Source organism: Cajanus cajan, chromosome 3, assembly GCF_000230855.2.
Source record: "Cajanus cajan strain Asha chromosome 3, NIPB_CcT2T_4, whole genome shotgun sequence".
In the NCBI taxonomy this organism is placed as follows: Eukaryota; Viridiplantae; Streptophyta; class Magnoliopsida; order Fabales; family Fabaceae; genus Cajanus; species Cajanus cajan.
This window is the reverse complement of record NC_138519.1, coordinates 30,829,561-30,847,598: the sequence shown is the minus strand read 5'-3', so window position 1 is coordinate 30,847,598 and position 18,038 is coordinate 30,829,561. Positions and strand designations below refer to the sequence as shown.

The following is an 18,038-nucleotide window of genomic DNA, read 5'->3' as shown; positions in this document are numbered from 1 at the left end:
GAAATAATAATAATAATAATAATAAAGTTTTACTCTTAAAAGAAAATTATCAAGGTCTCTAAAGAAAAATGAAAGGAATCCAGAATTTACAAATATAAGGTGAATATAAAACTCTTAAAAATAAGTCTCCTCAAACGACAAATAACAATTCATAACTAAAGCATCCTAAATTCATGCCCCAATGTCACATCCTATCAGAGCAGAACCCTTTCCCTTTAGAACTCAACACTATGAGTGCCTTCATCTTCACCTAAAAGAAAACCACATAAAAACAGGACGGTGAGAGATAGATAACATCATATATGAACATAGAGCTACCCAATTCCCACCCCACACCGTGCACCAAAATATCATCATTAAATATAAACAACAAATACATCTCATATAATTACCAAACATCATTTTTTTTTCAATCATACAAGCTTTCATACACATGCTCACTATATGCTCATACACATCTCCTCTCCTAAGAGTCTCAACTTGGCACTCCGCAAAATGGGCGTACCTCGTCAATTCCCTTAGTTGTTGCCAATGCGGGCATACCGTTCTCACACCCTCCCAGGGCCGATATGTTGCACGGTTAAACACCCAGCGGTCCGTGCAAAGGCAATCCACCCACCGTTAAACCCTCTGTGGCCAGTGAGCTGCGCAGTTAAACACCCAACGGCCCACGCATGGAATGCCTCCCGTCATGGTCCCCCCTGTCTCAACCCCTCTCTGGGCCCAGGGTCCAATGCAATATAGCCACGTCTGGCTTCTCAAGCACCACATGCAACTCATAAGTCTCATGCAACTCATGCATCCCACGTAACTCATAATTAATGCATCTCCATTATATAACATCATCACATGTCAATAACAATCCATGCAATATCATCCTCACATGCTAGGTACCTATCATTAAGTTATCAACATCATAGATCACAAATTTCACATAATTCTTCACACACATCACAATATCTATGACATTCAGTTAATAATTTAACCATAACTCGAGATATACATATCCTTTCTAAGTGATCCCAACTCCATTAGAATCCTAACATCAATATCTACAACTTTCATGAAGAACACAAATCCTAATAAAGTCTTTTAGGTTACCATTCAGGGCTCACAAAAATTGATGTTGTGGTTCGCACACAGATTGGAAGGCTCAAATTGCAACTCACATAACTTGATAAAATGTTAATCTTTTTACACGATTCTTGTGTCTAAATGGTAGCCCCAGATGTCTAGTTTCTAAAAAAAACAAACGGCACTCGATTTGGATAACTACACAGAATGATATCGCAAAATTACAAACGTATGCCGGGGTCCCGACGCCCGACGCCCAAAACTGGCGCTGAGCGCCCAAATCTCTGCCCAGACTCCCCTCTGTGAAATTAAACCTGCGTTTTATGAGTTCCAACAAGGTTTTTACCAATTTTCACTACTTCTACACCCCGTTGGTTCAGTTTAACTCCATTTATATTCTTCATACGTTCCAAATCAATCCATACACATCTCAAGCCTCAAAAATTGGTTTCCATTGGTTTTACAAAAAAAAAAATCTAAACTCTTCTTAACACATAAAATTCGAGTCATCAAATTTAAGGATAAAGAATTAACAAGAAAGCCCCAATGGAATTCAAAGACAATTCAAGAAATAAGTTCTTCCAAATGAATTAAGAATTTAGAACATCGATTGCACAGATAATCGTTCAGAATTTTAAATAGAGTTCCTAAAGGGACTTAGGGATTGCCCTCACTACCCGAACGCCCTTATATTCACATATGAAGAAACCCATCTCCCCCGTACCTTAAGGATGATGAACGAAGGCCAACAGAAGAACGACGGAGCAATCTGAACACTTTACGCCTTCCTTCAAGAATTTTCTCCTCTCCCCTCTTCCTTCAAGCGTCTGACGTTAAAATGAATATTAGGTAACTGACTACCCCCAAAACCCCTCTAATAATTCCGACTGGGCCAGGCCCATACTCACCCGCCCATCCCCCTCTATTTAATTAAAATGGTAATTAAATAATTAAAAAAAATAAAACAGTTTCAACTTCTATAATTATTTAAAATACTAATTTATTTTCTGCTCTCTAGAATATAAATATAAATAACTACTTGACTCAAGTTTCTCTCGTAAATATAATTATTATTATTTAGAATCTACTGCAATTTTATAAAATTACTAAATAAAATGATATAAATAATTTTCATAAAAATAGTAATTAATTAAAATTTAATTAATTTAAAATTTAGGATGTTACAACTCTCCCCTCCTAAAAGAAAATTCGTCCTCGAATTTACCTGAAGCAAACAATTCCGGGTAAGAATCCTTCATCTTCTCCTCAAGTTCCCAAGTAGCATTTTCCGGCGTTGCTCCACCCCAGATCACCTTAACCAAAGGAATTTCCTTACCTCGAAGTTGTTTCACCATTCAATCCTCAACTCTCACCGGTATGGTTTCTACTGTCAAGTTTTCCTTAACTTCAAGATGATCCGACTCAATCACATGCGAAGGATCATGGATGTATTTTCGAAGTTGAGAAACATGGAATACATTATGAAGATTTGACAAATGTGGAGGTAAAGCGATTTGATAAGCCACTGTACCGACTCTCTTAAGAATTTGATACGGACCGATGAAACGAGGTGTAAGCTTTTTAGACTTCAATGCTCTACCAACCCCAGTCCACGGAGTGACTTTCAGGAATACATGATCTCCTTCTTTGAATTCTAAGTCCTTCTTCCTCTTATCAGCATAACTCTTTTGTCTACCTTGGGCTGTTCTCATTCTATCTTGAATTAACTTAACCTTCTCTGTGGTTTGTTGTACTACCTCCGGTCCTAAAACAAGATTATCTCTTGGCTCACACCAACACAAAGGTGTTCTACACCTCCTACCATATAATGCTTCATAAGGTGCCATGCCTATGCTAGAATGAAAACTATTATTATATGTAAACTCTATCAAAGGTAAGAAGCTATCCCAACTACCCCCTTGATCTAACACGCAGGCTCTAAGTAAATCCTCTAATGACTGTATAGTTCTCTCAGTCTGACCGTCATTTTGTGGGTGATAAGCTGAACTAAGTCTAAGCTGAGTCCCCAATGCTTGTTGCAAACTCTCCCAAAATCTAGAAGTAAACCTAGGGTCTCTATCTGAAACTATGCTAGATGGTACACCATGCAATCTCACAATTTCACTAATGTAAAGCTTAGCAAGTTTCTCTAGGGAATACTTAATATTAATAGGTAAGAAATGTGCACACTTGGTCAATCTATCTACAATCACCCAAATAGAATCGTGCCCTCCAACAGTCCTAGGCAAAGCAACTACAAAGTCCATGGAAATGCTATCCCACTTCCACTCTGGTATACTCAAGGGTTGAAGTAATCCTGAAGGTTTTTGGTGTTCTACCTTAGCCTTCTGGCATACTAGGCAAGCACTCGCAAACTCCTCTATGTCTCTCTTCATTCTAGGCCACCAAAACATCTTCTTCAAGTCTTGATACATTTTGGTTGAACCTGGATGGAAACTAAGTTTGCTTTTATGCCCCTCTTCAAGTATCAAACGCCTAAGGGTAGCCTCACTAGGTACACACACACGGTCACCAAATCTTACTACTCCATCGCTACCCAATACAAACTCTCCACCACTACCTCCTTCTATCGCTTCTCGCCTAGCCACTAAGAATGAATCCTCTAACTGAGCATCTCTAATCTCCTTCAACATGTCATTACTTACACGAATCATGCCTAATCTTATGCTACTAGAGGTAGTCTCACAAGCTAAACTTAGATCCCTAAACTGAGCTAGAAGGTCCATCTCTCTAATCATCAAGGAAGATATGTGAAGTGATTTTCTGCTTAAAGCGTCCGCTACGACATTTGCCTTACCTGGGTGATAACTCAACTCAAAATCATAGTCCTTCAAGAACTCAAGCCATCTCCTTTGTCTCATATTTAACTCTTTCTGATCGAACAGATACTTAAGGCTCTTATGGTCGCTAATTAAAAACCTCGAATTTAGAACCATACAAATAGTGTCTCCAAATCTTTAAAACAAATACTACAGCTGCCAATTCAAGATCATGGGTAGGGTAATTTCTCTCATGGATTTTCAACTGCCTAGAAGCATAAGCTACTACCTTTCCCTCTTGCATCAACACTCTACCTAACCCCATCTTAGAAGCATCACAATATACTACAAAAGGTTTATTAAGGTTAGGCAAAACTAGAACTGGTGCACTAGTCAATTTTTCCTTAAGGGTTTGGAAACTAGTCTCACACCTACTATTCCATACAAAGGGAACTCCCTTTCTAGTCAATTCAGTCAAAGGCAATGCTATCTTAGAAAACCCCTCTATAAACCTCCTATAATACCCAGCTAGTCCAAGGAAACTTCTAATCTCGCTCACAGATTTAGGGGATTCCCACTTAAGCACAGCTTCTACCTTAGAAGGATCTACACCGATCCCCCCCTTTGAAATCACATGACCTAAGAAACTCACCTTTTCTAACCAGAAATCACACTTAGACAATTTAGCATACAACTGTTTCTCTCTTAAAATCTCAAGTACTACCTTTAAGTGCTCTTCATGCTCCTCTTTAGTTTTGGAATAAATGAGTATGTCATCTATAAAGACAACTACAAATTTATCCAAGTACGGATGAAAAATTCTGTTCATATAATCCATAAAAATTGCAGGAGCATTAGTCACACCAAAAGGCATTACAAGGTATTCATAATGTCCATATCTAGTCCTAAATGCAGTTTTGGGTATGTCCTCCTCTTTCACTCTAATCTGATGGTAACCTGACCTAAGATCAATCTTACTAAACACACATGCCCCCACCAGTTGGTCCATAAGGTCATCAATCCTAGGCAATGGATATTTATTTTTAATCGTTACCTTATTGAGTTGGCGGTAATCTATACACAACCTCATGCTACCATCCTTCTTCTTCACTAATAGGACAGGTGCTCCCCAAGGTGATACACTAGGTCTCACAAACTTCTTCTCTAACAGCTCCTCTAGTTGTTTCTTAAGCTCGGCTAACTCCAAGGGCGACATCCTATAAGGTGCAGCTGAAATGGGTCCCGTCCCCGGTATTAAGTCTATGGAAAACTCTGTCTCCCTCTCGGGTGGTAGATTAGACATATCCTCAGAGAACACATCAGGGTAATCGCATACTATAGGTAATCTATCCAAGACAGCGCTACTCTCAGAACTCAAAGAAGCTAGTAACATGCATACCTGGGCATCTTCTCTCAGAGACACCTCAACCTGGTTGGCAGTCAAAAAGTCTTTGCTCTTTCTCTCAAGGGGTTGACCAAAAACAACAGTTTTATCAGCACAGTTCAAAAGAACATGGTTGGAAGATAACCAGTTCATACCAAGAATGATGTCTAGCTGACTCAGAGGCAAACAAATTAAGTCAACTAAGAAGTCTCTACCATTAATATGAACAGAACAATTCAAGCATACGCCGGACGTAGAAACTGACCCACTAGTTGGCGTCTCCACACTCAATACAAAAGGTAAGGAAGAAACAGGCAATCTCAATTTGGAAACACAAGCATGTGATATGAACGAATGAGTCGCACCCGAATCAAACAATACAACTAAAGGAATTCCAGCAATAAAACCCATACCTTGGATCAAGTCGTCGGATTGAGCGGCTTCAGTACCACTCAAGGAAAATACTCTCCATGTAGCTTTCGGCTTACTGGCACTGCTGCTAGCACTAGCACTCTTGCTGATACCGGTACCCCGACTAGCACTAGCACTCCCCCCAGCCTCTCCACTAGCTGTCACTGGTCCTTGCTGTGCACGAGGACAATCTCGAGAAATGTGCCCCCGCTCATTACATCTGAAACAGGTGACCTCCCTATCCCCACATTGATTAGCTCGGTGCCCTGGCCTCCCACACTTGAAGCAAGTGAAGGAAGGAGTAGAACCAGTACTCCCAGCTCTAGGTGTCTGGCTCGTGGATGGAGCTTGACTCCTCCTATGCACTGAACCCTCACTACCCCCGTTACTGTTTGAATTTCCAGTAGGACGAGAGTAAGGCTTACTCCTGCTAGAAGACCCATGCCTGCTCTGATTCCTTACAGGCCCTCTACTTTTGTAGTGAGCAACTCTAGCCCGATTATCTTCATCATAAACTCTGCACTTGTTCACCAGCTCGTGGAATCTAGCAATGCCCTGGTAGTTGAAAGCTTGCTTGATTTCCGGTCGAAGACCACTAATAAATTTCACACATTTCGCTTCCTCATTTGCAACACCCTCATAAGCGGGACAGAATCGTACCAGTGCCTCAAACTTGGCCACATAATCTGCCACAGTATCATCCCCTTGCTTCAGCTCAAGGAACTCCACCTGCTTTTTGTTGCGAATATCTTGTGGGAAATACTTCTCCAAAAACAACCTCTTAAAATTATCCCACGTCATCGGAGTACCCTCAGCAATCATCCTCTGGTAGGTACTCTGCCACCAGATTCCAGCATCTCCAGACAACATGAAGGCAGCCAAAGATACCCTCTGTACCTGTGGACATTCAATAGCTTGGAATATCTTCTCCACCTCAAACATCCAGTCAGCAGCACCATCCGGGTCATAGCCACCACGGAAGGTAGGTGGATGGTTCCTCTGGAACCGGGCAAGCCAGTCCACTTCTTGATGTTGGTTCAGGTTGCCTACAGCCTGAGCCATAGCCATCAAGGCCTCAGCGATAGCACGATCATTCCTACCTCCCCCAGACATCACTTTTCTGATTCACAGAAAAGTAGAGAGTCAAAACAAAACAAACCAATTAAAACAATCATCTCAGTTAAACAACATCACAGCACAACCCACAAAAACATAGCAAGCTCATAACTCAAGGCCGAATGAATCGACCTGCTCTGATACCACTAAATGTGACACCCTTCTACCCCATAATAAATAAGTAACAACAATAAGAATAATTCAATAAATATAACATCAAGAAGGGTCCACATATTTTAATAAAAACTCATAGGTTCACAAGTCTTGAAATAAATAGAAATAATAATAATAATAATAATAAAGTTTTACTCTTAAAAGAAAATTATCAAGGTCTCTAAAGAAAAATGAAAGGAATCCAGAATTTACAAATATAAGGTGAATATAAAACTCTTGAAAATAAGTCTCCTCAAACGACAAATAACAATTCATAACTAAAACATCCTAAATTTATGCCCCAATGTCACATCCTATCAGAGCAGAACCCTTTCCCTTTAGAACTCAACATTATGAGTGCCTTCATCTTCACCTAAAAGAAAACCACATAAAAACAGGACGGTGAGAGATAGATAACATCATATATGAACATAGAGCTACCCAATTCCCACCCCACACCGTGCACCAAAATATCATCATTAAATATAAACAACAAATACATCTCATATAATTACCAAACATCATTTTTTTTTCAATCATACAAGCTTTCATACACATGCTCACTATATGCTCATACACATCTCCTCTCCTAAGAGTCTCAACTTGGCACTCCGCACAATGGGTGTACCTCGTCAATTCCCTTAGTTGTTTCCAATGCAGGCATACCGTTCTCACACCCTCCCAGGGCCGATATGTTGCACAGTTAAACACCCAGCGGCCCGTGCAAAGGCAATCCACCCACCGTTAAACCCTCTGTGGCCAGTGAGCTGCGCAGTTAAACACCCAACGGCCCACGCATGGAATGCCTCCCGTCATGGTCCCCCCTGTCTCAACCCCTCTCTGGGCCCAGGGTCCAATGCAATATAGCCACGTCTGGCTTCTCAAGCACCACATGCAACTCATAAGTCTCATGCAACTCATGCATCCCACGTAACTCATAATTAATGCATCTCCATTATATAACATCATCACATGTCAATAACAATCCATGCAATATCATCCTCACATGCTAGGTACCTATCATTAAGTTATCAACATCATAGATCACAAATTTCACATAATTCTTCACACACATCACAATATCTATGACATTCAGTTAATAATTTAACCATAACACGAGATATACATATCCTTTCTAAGTGATCCCAACTCCATTAGAATCCTAACATCAATATCTACAACTTTCATGAAGAACACAAATCCTAATAAAGTCGTTTAGGTTACCATTCAGGGCTCACAAAAATTGATGTTGTGGTTCGCACACAGATTGGAAGGCTCAAATTTCAACTCACATAACTTGGTCAAATATTAATATTTTTACACTATGCTTGTGTCTAAATGGTAGCCCCAGATTTCTAGTTTCTAACAAAACAAACGGCACTCGATTTGGATAACTACACAGAAAGATATCGCAAAATTACAAACGTATGTCGGGGTCCCGACGCCCGACGCCCAAAACTGGCGCTGAGTGCCCAAATCTCTGCCCAGACTCCCCTCTGTGAAATTAAACCTGCGTTTTATGAGTTCCAACAAGGTTTTTACCAATTTTCACTACTTCTACACCCCGTTGGTTCAGTTTAACTCCATTTATATTCTTCATACGTTCCAAATCAATCCATACACATCTCAAGCCTCAAAAATTGGTTTTCATTGGTTTTACAAAAAAAAAATCTAAACTCTTCTTAACACATAAAATTTGAGTCATCAAATTTAAGGATAAAGAATTAACAAGAAAGCCCCAATGGAATTCAAAGACAATTCAAGAAATAAGTTCTTCCAAATGAATTAAGAATTTAGAACATCGATTGCACAGATAATCGTTCAGAATTTTAAATAGAGTTCCTAGAGGGACTTAGGGATTGCCCTCACTACCCGAACACCCCTACTATATTCACATATGAAGAAACCCATCTCCCCCGTACCTTAAGGATGATGAACGAAGGCCAACAGAAGAACGACGGAGCAATCTGAACACTTTACGCCTTCCTTCAAGAATTTTCTCCTCTCCCCTCTTCCTTCAAGCGTCTGACGTTAAAATGAATATTAGGTAACTGACTACCCCCAAAACCCCTCTAATAATTCCGACTGGGCCAGGCCCATACTCACCCGCCCATCCCCCTCTATTTAATTAAAATGGTAATTAAATAATTAAAAAAAAATAAAACAGTTTCAACTTCTATAATTATTTAAAATACTAATTTATTTTCTACTCTCTAGAATATAAATATAAATAACTACTTGACTCAAGTTTCTCTCGTAAATATAATTATTATTATTTAGAATCTACTGCAATTTTATAAAATTACTAAATAAAATGATATAAATTATTTTCATAAAAATAGTAATTAATTTAAAATTTAGGATGTTACACATCCCATACAGCAATATCAATTGCTTCAATGAAAATTCTCATCCTAATTTTCCAGTAGACATAGTTTTCACCATTGAAAACAGGAAGTCTATGAATAGACACACCTTCACCATAGGGTAGGTTGCTATTGGCCATTTTTGAAATTTTGAATAACTCTCAAGAACCTTGCTCTAGATACCAATTGTTAGAAAAGAATGGCACAATCCAAGAGGGGAGGGGTGAATTGGATTCAATGACACTTTAAAAATTTCAGAGTATTTAGGATCTTTATTTCAATTAAACTTTTCTAAAAATGAATTTTCAATGAAGTTTCTTAAAGACTTGTTATAGAAGAATGAATCATATATGCTTTCTTGATTACAAAACAATGAGGTTCAAAGTTAACACCAATATGTAATGCTTTAATTCAGTTTAAACCAACATTATCCATGCACACATGTTAATCAAGAATCATCTTCTTTAATGCACAATCAAGATATTACACAAAGTAAAAGATAAGGGTAGAAGAAGATTGCACAAGTCTTTTATCCTGGTTCAGCCACTCCACATGTGACCTACATCCAGTCCTCAATCAGAACCTGATCAAGATTTGTTCCACTATCTTAATGAAGAAGGTTTACAAGCATACCACACATGCATATACTCCTACATTCAAGATAACCACTTTCTTAACCCCAAGAAAGCACCCCTTGTAGAAACCCACTACAAGAATTCTTTACCACTTGAGAAACCCTCTCAAGATTTTACAAGTATTCACAAAGAATTAAGGAACGAATTCACCTGGAATTCAGAAGCAAATCTTAATCTATTCCCTTTCAAGAATGTGATGATGATGATCCTTTCAAAGTTTTTCACAAACATTTTTCTTCTTGGATTCACAAAGAAAACTCTCCAAGATTGTCACAAAGACTTCACAAAAACGCTTTTCTAAATTTGATTCTCAATTCTAACTCTGTTCTTAAGTTTCAAAATGTTCAAACTATTTATAAAAGTTTCAGAACCAGATAATCGATTATTTTAAAGAATAATCGATTATTTTGTTCTTCAAGTTTTCTGGAAACCAACCAAGAACAATATAATCGATTATTTTGCTGGATAATCGATTATTCCAGAGAGTCATTTCTGGGATAATCGATTATTTCACAAATAATCGATTATTGCATCAAGGCATCCCATTTTTCCTGTTGCTGGAATAATCGATTATATTTAATGATAATCGATTATTTTGAGTTAGTTTTCAAAACTTCGTTTTAAGTCTCAAAATAACTTCTTAATCCTTTTAACTCATCATCGTACACTCCCTAATCAGATTAGATATAGATTTAGCTTATGCACACAGCACACACAACAAATAAACTCAATCAAAACAATTTATACACTAATTCCTATTACATAAAACTTTCTTTGACTTTTTTTTGCCTTCTAAGTTGTTGTTGTCCTTGGCACACATTTGTTATCATCAAAACTCTTCAAGCCTCAGAGGTGATCTCATCAAGTTCAGGCTCCCCTAATCTCAACAAAGTCAACACACATCTTCCACTTCCTATTAATTTTCTTGACTAAAATCACATTAGCTAGCCAAATGGTGTATTGAACTTCTTTAATAAACCCACTATTAACAACTTAGCTACCTCAATCTTTACCGTCATTCTTCATTCTTCACCCATTTTTCTTTCCTTTTGGGATATCGATTGAGTCTCTTAAAAAATAGATAAGTGATGCAAATGAAAAGTTGAATCGATACCTAGCATGTTGGATGTCAACCGCTTGAACAATTCTACATTTTCCTTCAAAAGCTTTATCATCAAAATCGAGCTATGTTCCAATGCTTGTACATTACCCATCCTTTTTTCCCAATTGGAATTTCTCAGTCTATTCTATCGACTCGGGAATATGGAGTTGTTGGAAAGTGAACATATATAAAATATTGGCTGAGTTGCCTTGGTCAACCAAGGTTTTCATCACAACAAAGTTTACCATTTCCATAGTTATGACCATAAGATAATCTTGGTAGGGAGCCAAACCCTTAAAATCTTCATCTATGGATATGATAGACAATATTTCTGAGAAGGTGATTGTCTTGCCACAATATTTATCGACTTCATTAACTGAAGATGTCATCTCCTGGATGAGTTAGTTGAGCCACCACCAGCAAATCCACAAGGAATAATGTTGATTACTCCATGAAGTTGAGAACTCGAAGGATCCTCTTACCGATGACTTTTCTCTAAACTCAATTGGTACAATTATGGTTTCTTTCTTGGTATTCATACCTTTGATCTCGTTTATGGTAGTTAGTGTCGTTCCTTTGTCTAAACTTTCTCAAAGTTTTAGCCTGAATCAACTCTTTAATTTTGTCCTTCAAAATCCCATATTCTATAGTGGTATGTCCGAAGTTGCAATGATACTGACAATGTTTTCTATGATCAACTTTCTAAAGTGTGGAAATTGACTCGATAGGTAGTATCAAGTCATTGCTTAGGACTTCATCAAGTATTTGAGAGCGATTATCATTCAAGGGTTATAACGAGAGTATTGAGGTTTTTTATGTTCCCAGGTACATCGAGACCGATCTCTTTCCCTCTTATCCCCCTAGGACTTTACTTTCACCTTTCCATGATATTCGTCAAAATGTTTTCGGAACTCAACGAGTTCCTTCATTTGCATGTACTTCATGGCCTTTCTACAAATTTATCCCATGGATGAAGCCAACTTCTTATAAAAGCTTTCTCAAAAGGACTTAACTTCAATGCTGATAGCATCTTATGCAAAACACCTTCCTCAACTAGATTGGGAATTTCAAAAGCAATCTTCCAAAAACCTATCCATAAAGGCTCTAAGAGGTTTATCCTTCTTTGTTTGACACTGATGAGGGCCACTAAGGTCGTAACATGAGATCGATTAGTGCCAAACTACAAAGTAAATTGGGAGACAAGTACTTTGAAGTAATTGATCGAACAAGAAGACAAACAAGTAAACCATCTTAAAGTTGCACCTTTTAATAAGGGGGAGAATAGGTGGCACATGCTGGCACCTACGTGGGTGAGCATGCTACCTAAGAAACATATAAATTAATATGGTCACCAGTGTTAGAGGTCCCATCATACTTGTAAAGTTCTAAATTCTTCCATCCTCTTGGAAAGGGAACCTCCATGATCTCATTAGTGATTGGGTGTTTCTGAAATTCCTCAAGTGTTGTAGCAAAATGGGTGCCAATGTCCTAACTTGTTGAGAGGTTGGCATTGAAGCTTCAGTTGGCCTGGATGTTTGAGAAGATCGAACTCCTGTAGAATGTGCTACATGAGTTGACAACATTCAAGAACGAAAACTTGAATCATGTGAAGAGTCAGAGGAATTTGGTTTCCACGTCAAGTCTTAATCTTATAGCTTGATATTCGATTGCAACTGCTCAATTTGTTGTTGCAACTTGACATTCTGTTAGAAGAGGGAGCCATTTCTTAATCATGTCACTCCTATTGTTGTTCACTTTGTGTCTTCCATTGCTGCAATTCTCGCTACAAATCTATTAACATTAGAGAGTTGTTAGGCATTTCATAATGCTTGCTTCATGAAGCTCTTATTCTTGTCATTATCTTAATTGGGTAGAGTTCATAGGAAATATTTTCTAGTCTTATGGTGGGCGCCAAATGTTTTTGCTAAGAAATAAGTGTAAGAAATCTTCAATAGGAAGTCCTCGGTCCTTGGCTTCCAAGTGTCTGGTGGTTTGTACCTCCAAAAGGGACTTTGATGCCTAAATTAGTAAGTGTTTAAAGTGATGAAGTATATTGTATATGTTACATACCTTATATAGGTAAAGGAATGTTTCCATTGAGAGTTTGATTATTAAGTGTATTCAAGAGCTTTTATTTTATTGTCTTGTAACAATTGGACATTACTCTTTGTAATGATTGTTACGAGAATGCAACCTTGGTCGAGTTATTTTCGACTATGCTTTTCGATATTTTTTATGCCAACAACCAAATATATGTATCGAATCTTCCAAGGGCTTTCACAATTGGGGATCAAAAAGTTATCGACTCCTAGATCTATTCGGTATAGTTTTCAAATCTAAGCAGTTTAAATTTTAACAATAAAAAAAAATAAGAAGCGAAGTTTATTTAAAAACTTTAGTCACAAACATATATGTGGAATATTTATTATTTCATTCTTTATCTTTATTAAAGAAGTCCAGTGGGGGTGCAATACTTGAAATTGCACTACATAAAAACACACTAAATATGATATAAATAGAAATAATGTACAGAACAACTTATTAAAAATGGCATTATTGTTACAAACAATACACAACTATATGGATAGTATCATAATACCTTAAAAATTTATGACTATCATTTCAAAATTGTTTCATCACTTTTTCTCCCTCCTATCTCTTCTATACTTTGGTTTTTCTATTCGTTGCCCTTCTAAATAAATATGAAAAGGAAATTATAATTGAATAGAAAATAGAGGTATAAAAATTTGTAATTTATGAACATCTAACGATTGTTAAAAATTACATTTTTAATATAACATAATTTAATTTTTTAAGAAATATTTGTCAAAGGATCTGTATATTGAAGATAAAATTTTGTATGCTGAGATATTAGTCTTTCACCAATTGGGTAGGTGGAGCTATTGTTCTAAATCCTGGATAGTGGTGCACAATAGTTGGCTCCAAAAATGCTATAGCAGGATAATGCATAATGGGATAGCCATTATTTTATTTTTTTTAATATAGTTTATATAATGCATGTTTTATAAATAAAAATTCTTTAAAAACTTAAAAGTTACTCAAAATTAATGGCATTCATAATTAAATAATAAAAATTCATTGGTGTCTTAAACAAAACAGACACATAATACCAACAAAATACCAACAAAAGTTAGATACAAATTTCTTATATATAAATAATAACCAATTATCAATTATCAACCTCTCATAATTAATAATAAAAATTAATTGGTGTCTTAAACAAAATATACACGTAAATACCAACAAAATTCAAATACAAATTTCTTAGAGAAAAATTATTAATCATCATCTTCTAAATCCAAGTCCCTCAACATATACTCAGGCATAATCCAAGTATTATTTAAAAATGCCGACTTCTTTGTTTGGAGCAATGCAAATATGTTGGGAATCAATGTCACAAAATTTCTTTCTGGAGGCAAGCAAAATCAATTGCTTAACGAAGATGGAAACTTGGTGAAGAAAGGCACCACGCTGCCAAGCAAAAAGCTAGGAAACTTGAAGCCACTAGATTCATGAAAGAAATTATTTACACTACTTGGCTTGCAAATGTCATTATGGTAAAAAAAATAAATGAAAAATGAAGCATTTGTTTTGACTACACAAACCTAAACAAAGCTTGCTTAAAGGACACCTATCCATTACCCAACATGATCACTTCATTGATGGTGCCTTAGGTCATTAATTACTAAGCTTTTTCGACACCTACTCTAGGTACAACCAAATCATGATGTACCCATCCGATGAAACAAAGATGACCTTCTTTATCAATGGCACCAACTATTGCTACACTATAATGCCCTTCAACCTAAAAAATGCTGAGGTGACTTACTAGTGGTTCATGGACAAAGTTTTTTAAAAACAAATTAGTTGTAACATGGAAGTATACATAGATAACATGGTTATAAAATCCACACAAGCCAACCAACATCTCGTTGAACTATTTGAAATCCTAACCCAAGTCAAAGAGTACATCATGCATCTCAACCTAGAGAAATGCTCTTTCAAAGTTCACAATGGAAAATCCTTGAGTTTCATGCTCACCCATAGAGGAATTTAGGCCAACCCCAAAAAAATGCAAAGCCTTTAGTCAATATAAGAAATCCAAAAAGAGTCAAGGAAGTACAAAAATTAACTAGAAGATTGGCGTAACTAGCTCACTTCCTTCCCAATATGGTCGAAAAAGCCAAACACTTTTTCCATCTTTTGAAAAAACCAACAAAATTCACCTGGAGTGAATCTTGCGAAGAAGCATTTAGACACTTCAAATCCTTCCGATCCACTCTATTGATACTATGACCAATGCTAGGAGTACACCTCCTATACTTGATCATTACAAAAGGAGCGATTGGGACAGTCCTAATCCTAGAAGACAACAAACAACAACGATCAATATACTTTATTAGTAGAACCCTCCAAAATTTCACATTAAAACATCATTTGTAGATACAACCTTCCACATGCCATAGCCACTGACAATGACTAACAATTCATAGAAGTCAAATTCACAGACTTCCTCAAAGAACTTGACATCTTACACAGGTAATACTCAATCGAGTACCCACAAGCTAATGGTTAAGTAGAGGCAGCAAACAAAGTTATCTTGAATGAAGTTAGGATTGCCTTGGACCCTCCAAAGGAGCTTGGCCAAATGAACTCCCTAGTATAATCTAGGCATACGACTACACCCCAATCAACTACCAAGAAAACTCATTTTCTCTTGGCATTCGACATGGAAGTTATAATATTAGTAGAACTCGGCGAACTCTTTTATTAACAATATCATTTTCAACCTATAACAAAGAAAACATGAACACTGAGCTTGACCTTGTTGAGGAAGAAAGAGAAAAGGCCAAAATCAATGAAATAGCATGCAAGCAAAGGATAGCTTGTTGCCATAATTCCAAACTAAAGCCTCGCACTTTTCAATTGGGTAATCTCATCTAACGAACTACCATGTACGAACTACATGATAAACTAGTAGGAAAACTTGCTCCTACTTGGTAAGGCCCATTCCATGTCACCAAAAGTCTACATAACAAAGCATATTGACTTGAAGAGCTTGAAGGCAAACCACTACCAAGAATGTGGAATGTCACTCACCTAAACCACTACTGGGATGTATACTATTTTTCCTAACTTAGCCTACTTTTTTCCCATTAAAAGGTTTTTGACTAAGGAGGTTTTAACAATGCACCCTAAAATCATAAAAAAAAAACATTCAATTGACTCATTAAAGTAATCCTAAAGGTGTATTTTTTTAAACATAACCATCATTGCCACAACACCCTGAAAATCAACACTACCCATTTCTCATACGCGATGTCTAAGCAAACGAGTTCTTATGTATTTACATTCTTATGTACAATGTATGAGCAAATGAGTTCTCATTTCTTTACATTCTTATAAAAGAAATCCAAGCAAACAAGCTCTTGCTTCCTTACATATCTCACATGAAATATTTGAATAAATGAGCTTTAGCATCTTACACATTTCCCATGCACAATGTTCAAGCAAAAGAGATCTTGCATCTTTACATTCTTACATGCAATGTCCAACCACACTCACTCTCACATAAAGTCTTCTATTGTCAAACTTTTACTATTCTCATACGCGATTTCTAGGAGGACAACCTCTAGTAACCTTCTTTGTAACCTACAACTGTCACGATTTGCAACAGACTACCAACTACAAACAAGCATTTAATGCCATGCGCAATGAACATTCAAACTTTGGACATCATTCAACATGAAATAAGAGAATCCGACAACAAATGTACTCAGTTACAACAAAATAATTGTTAACAATACAGAAAATACTTAACAATTGGTGGCTTTACCTTTACCCTTCCACTTCCCTACAACCAGACACATGACCGACCTTAAAGCCCATAAACATATCTTTATCAAAAGAATCTTCAGCATCATCCTCATCAAGAGGATCACAATCCTTTACCAACTCACCCTCGATGACATCAAGACGACATTAACTTTAGTACAAGGAAGCTTAAGCGAATGATATGCCACCTGAGGCACAACTCTATAAAAACCATGCAATAACTTCTCGACAACGTCTATGTCCAACATTGTCTTATGAGATATATACCTTCTAATCTTTGACATTATCAAAGAACACTCAAGCGACGACTTCTCCACATCCTTTACATATCGTCTGATCTCCAACATCACCAAAGCCCGTTCCACTAACAACTTCTCTACATCCTCTGCACACTTGTCAAATGTGCGCACAACAACGTTCTTATCAACGAACAACTTTTCCACCTTCATCATTAGTAAGTCACCCCTCTTCTTGTGATAATTCTTCAACTCCTTCAAACTCTTCCTCTTAGTCTCCAAGCATGCACAAGCCATCACCAACGCCACTCTCTCTAAGCAGTTAACTCCGTAACATGTCGACCTTTACCTTCAAAGTTGCCACCTCTTCTCACTTTGAACCATCATTTGGAACAACTATGCAACCATTGAAAACATAAAAATCATTACTCACGAATTCATGCAACAAATATTGAAACCATCGAACAACACAACCATCAACAACGATGTCACTACAAAATGATGTACCTCACAAAAAACAAATGCCAAGTGTACCTGTCTGAAGGGCACACTAGTAATCTTCTTGTATTTGGTGGGTCGAACGAGAGTTCCGATCAAATATTTCGGTGAGGGGGGAGGTACCTGCAAAAGGCACTCCGACGCTCAAGTCAGGACAAAGCACAAGTATCGATAGTAATTAATGAACAGTGACGTTACCTCGTGACATGAGCTATTTATACTGACATTTATGGGCCCGGATTTCCATGGACCCTGCAACAGGATTACCGGATTAGGTAATGCGCCTCTAATCGGCTTATTGGTATGATTAACTCTTAATCCCTAATTAGGGGGAGTCCTTAACTCTTCATTAGTGGAGATCTGGATCTATGGATCATGTGGTGGCTAATCGGCCACCTGGTTCGGCCACTCGGGTGCCGATTGGGTG

The 18,038-nt window shown here is 37.3% G+C and overlaps 2 protein-coding genes across 2 annotated transcripts; both read right to left on the bottom strand.

The window, feature by feature from the left end:
- Positions 1-2,429: 2,429 nt before the first annotated feature.
- Positions 2,430-3,956, bottom strand: LOC145956234 (uncharacterized). Its single transcript, XM_083071799.1, has 2 exons — positions 3,443-3,956; positions 2,430-2,839 (listed from the first exon to the last, which is right to left on the bottom strand). Exons 1-2 carry the CDS (start codon positions 3,954-3,956, stop codon positions 2,430-2,432), a joined length of 924 nt encoding a protein of 307 aa, XP_082927925.1.
- Positions 3,957-4,002: 46 nt separating this feature from the next.
- LOC145956233 (uncharacterized) lies at positions 4,003-17,410 on the bottom strand. Its single transcript, XM_083071798.1, has 5 exons — positions 17,003-17,410; positions 16,879-16,896; positions 16,614-16,720; positions 5,008-6,769; positions 4,003-4,506 (listed from the first exon to the last, which is right to left on the bottom strand). Exons 1-5 carry the CDS (start codon positions 17,408-17,410, stop codon positions 4,003-4,005), a joined length of 2,799 nt encoding a protein of 932 aa, XP_082927924.1.
- Positions 17,411-18,038: the final 628 nt, after the last annotated feature.

Coding starts and splice junctions, on each gene's coding strand:
- LOC145956234 (XM_083071799.1), bottom strand. CDS start 3,956: ATGAGACAAAGGAGATGGCTTGAGTTCTTGAAGGACTATGATTTTGAG. Junction 2,840..3,442: donor AGACATAGAGGAGTTTGCGA/GTGCTTGCCTAG, acceptor ATCTTGTTTTAG/GACCGGAGGTAGTACAACAA.
- LOC145956233 (XM_083071798.1), bottom strand. CDS start 17,410: ATGGCTTGTGCATGCTTGGAGACTAAGAGGAAGAGTTTGAAGGAGTTG. Junction 6,770..16,613: donor TTGACAATAGAAGACTTTAT/GTGAGAGTGAGT, acceptor TCTGTGAATCAG/AAAAGTGATGTCTGGGGGAG. Junction 4,507..5,007: donor AGCTGTTAGAGAAGAAGTTT/GTGAGACCTAGT, acceptor TGGTTAGAAAAG/GTGAGTTTCTTAGGTCATGT.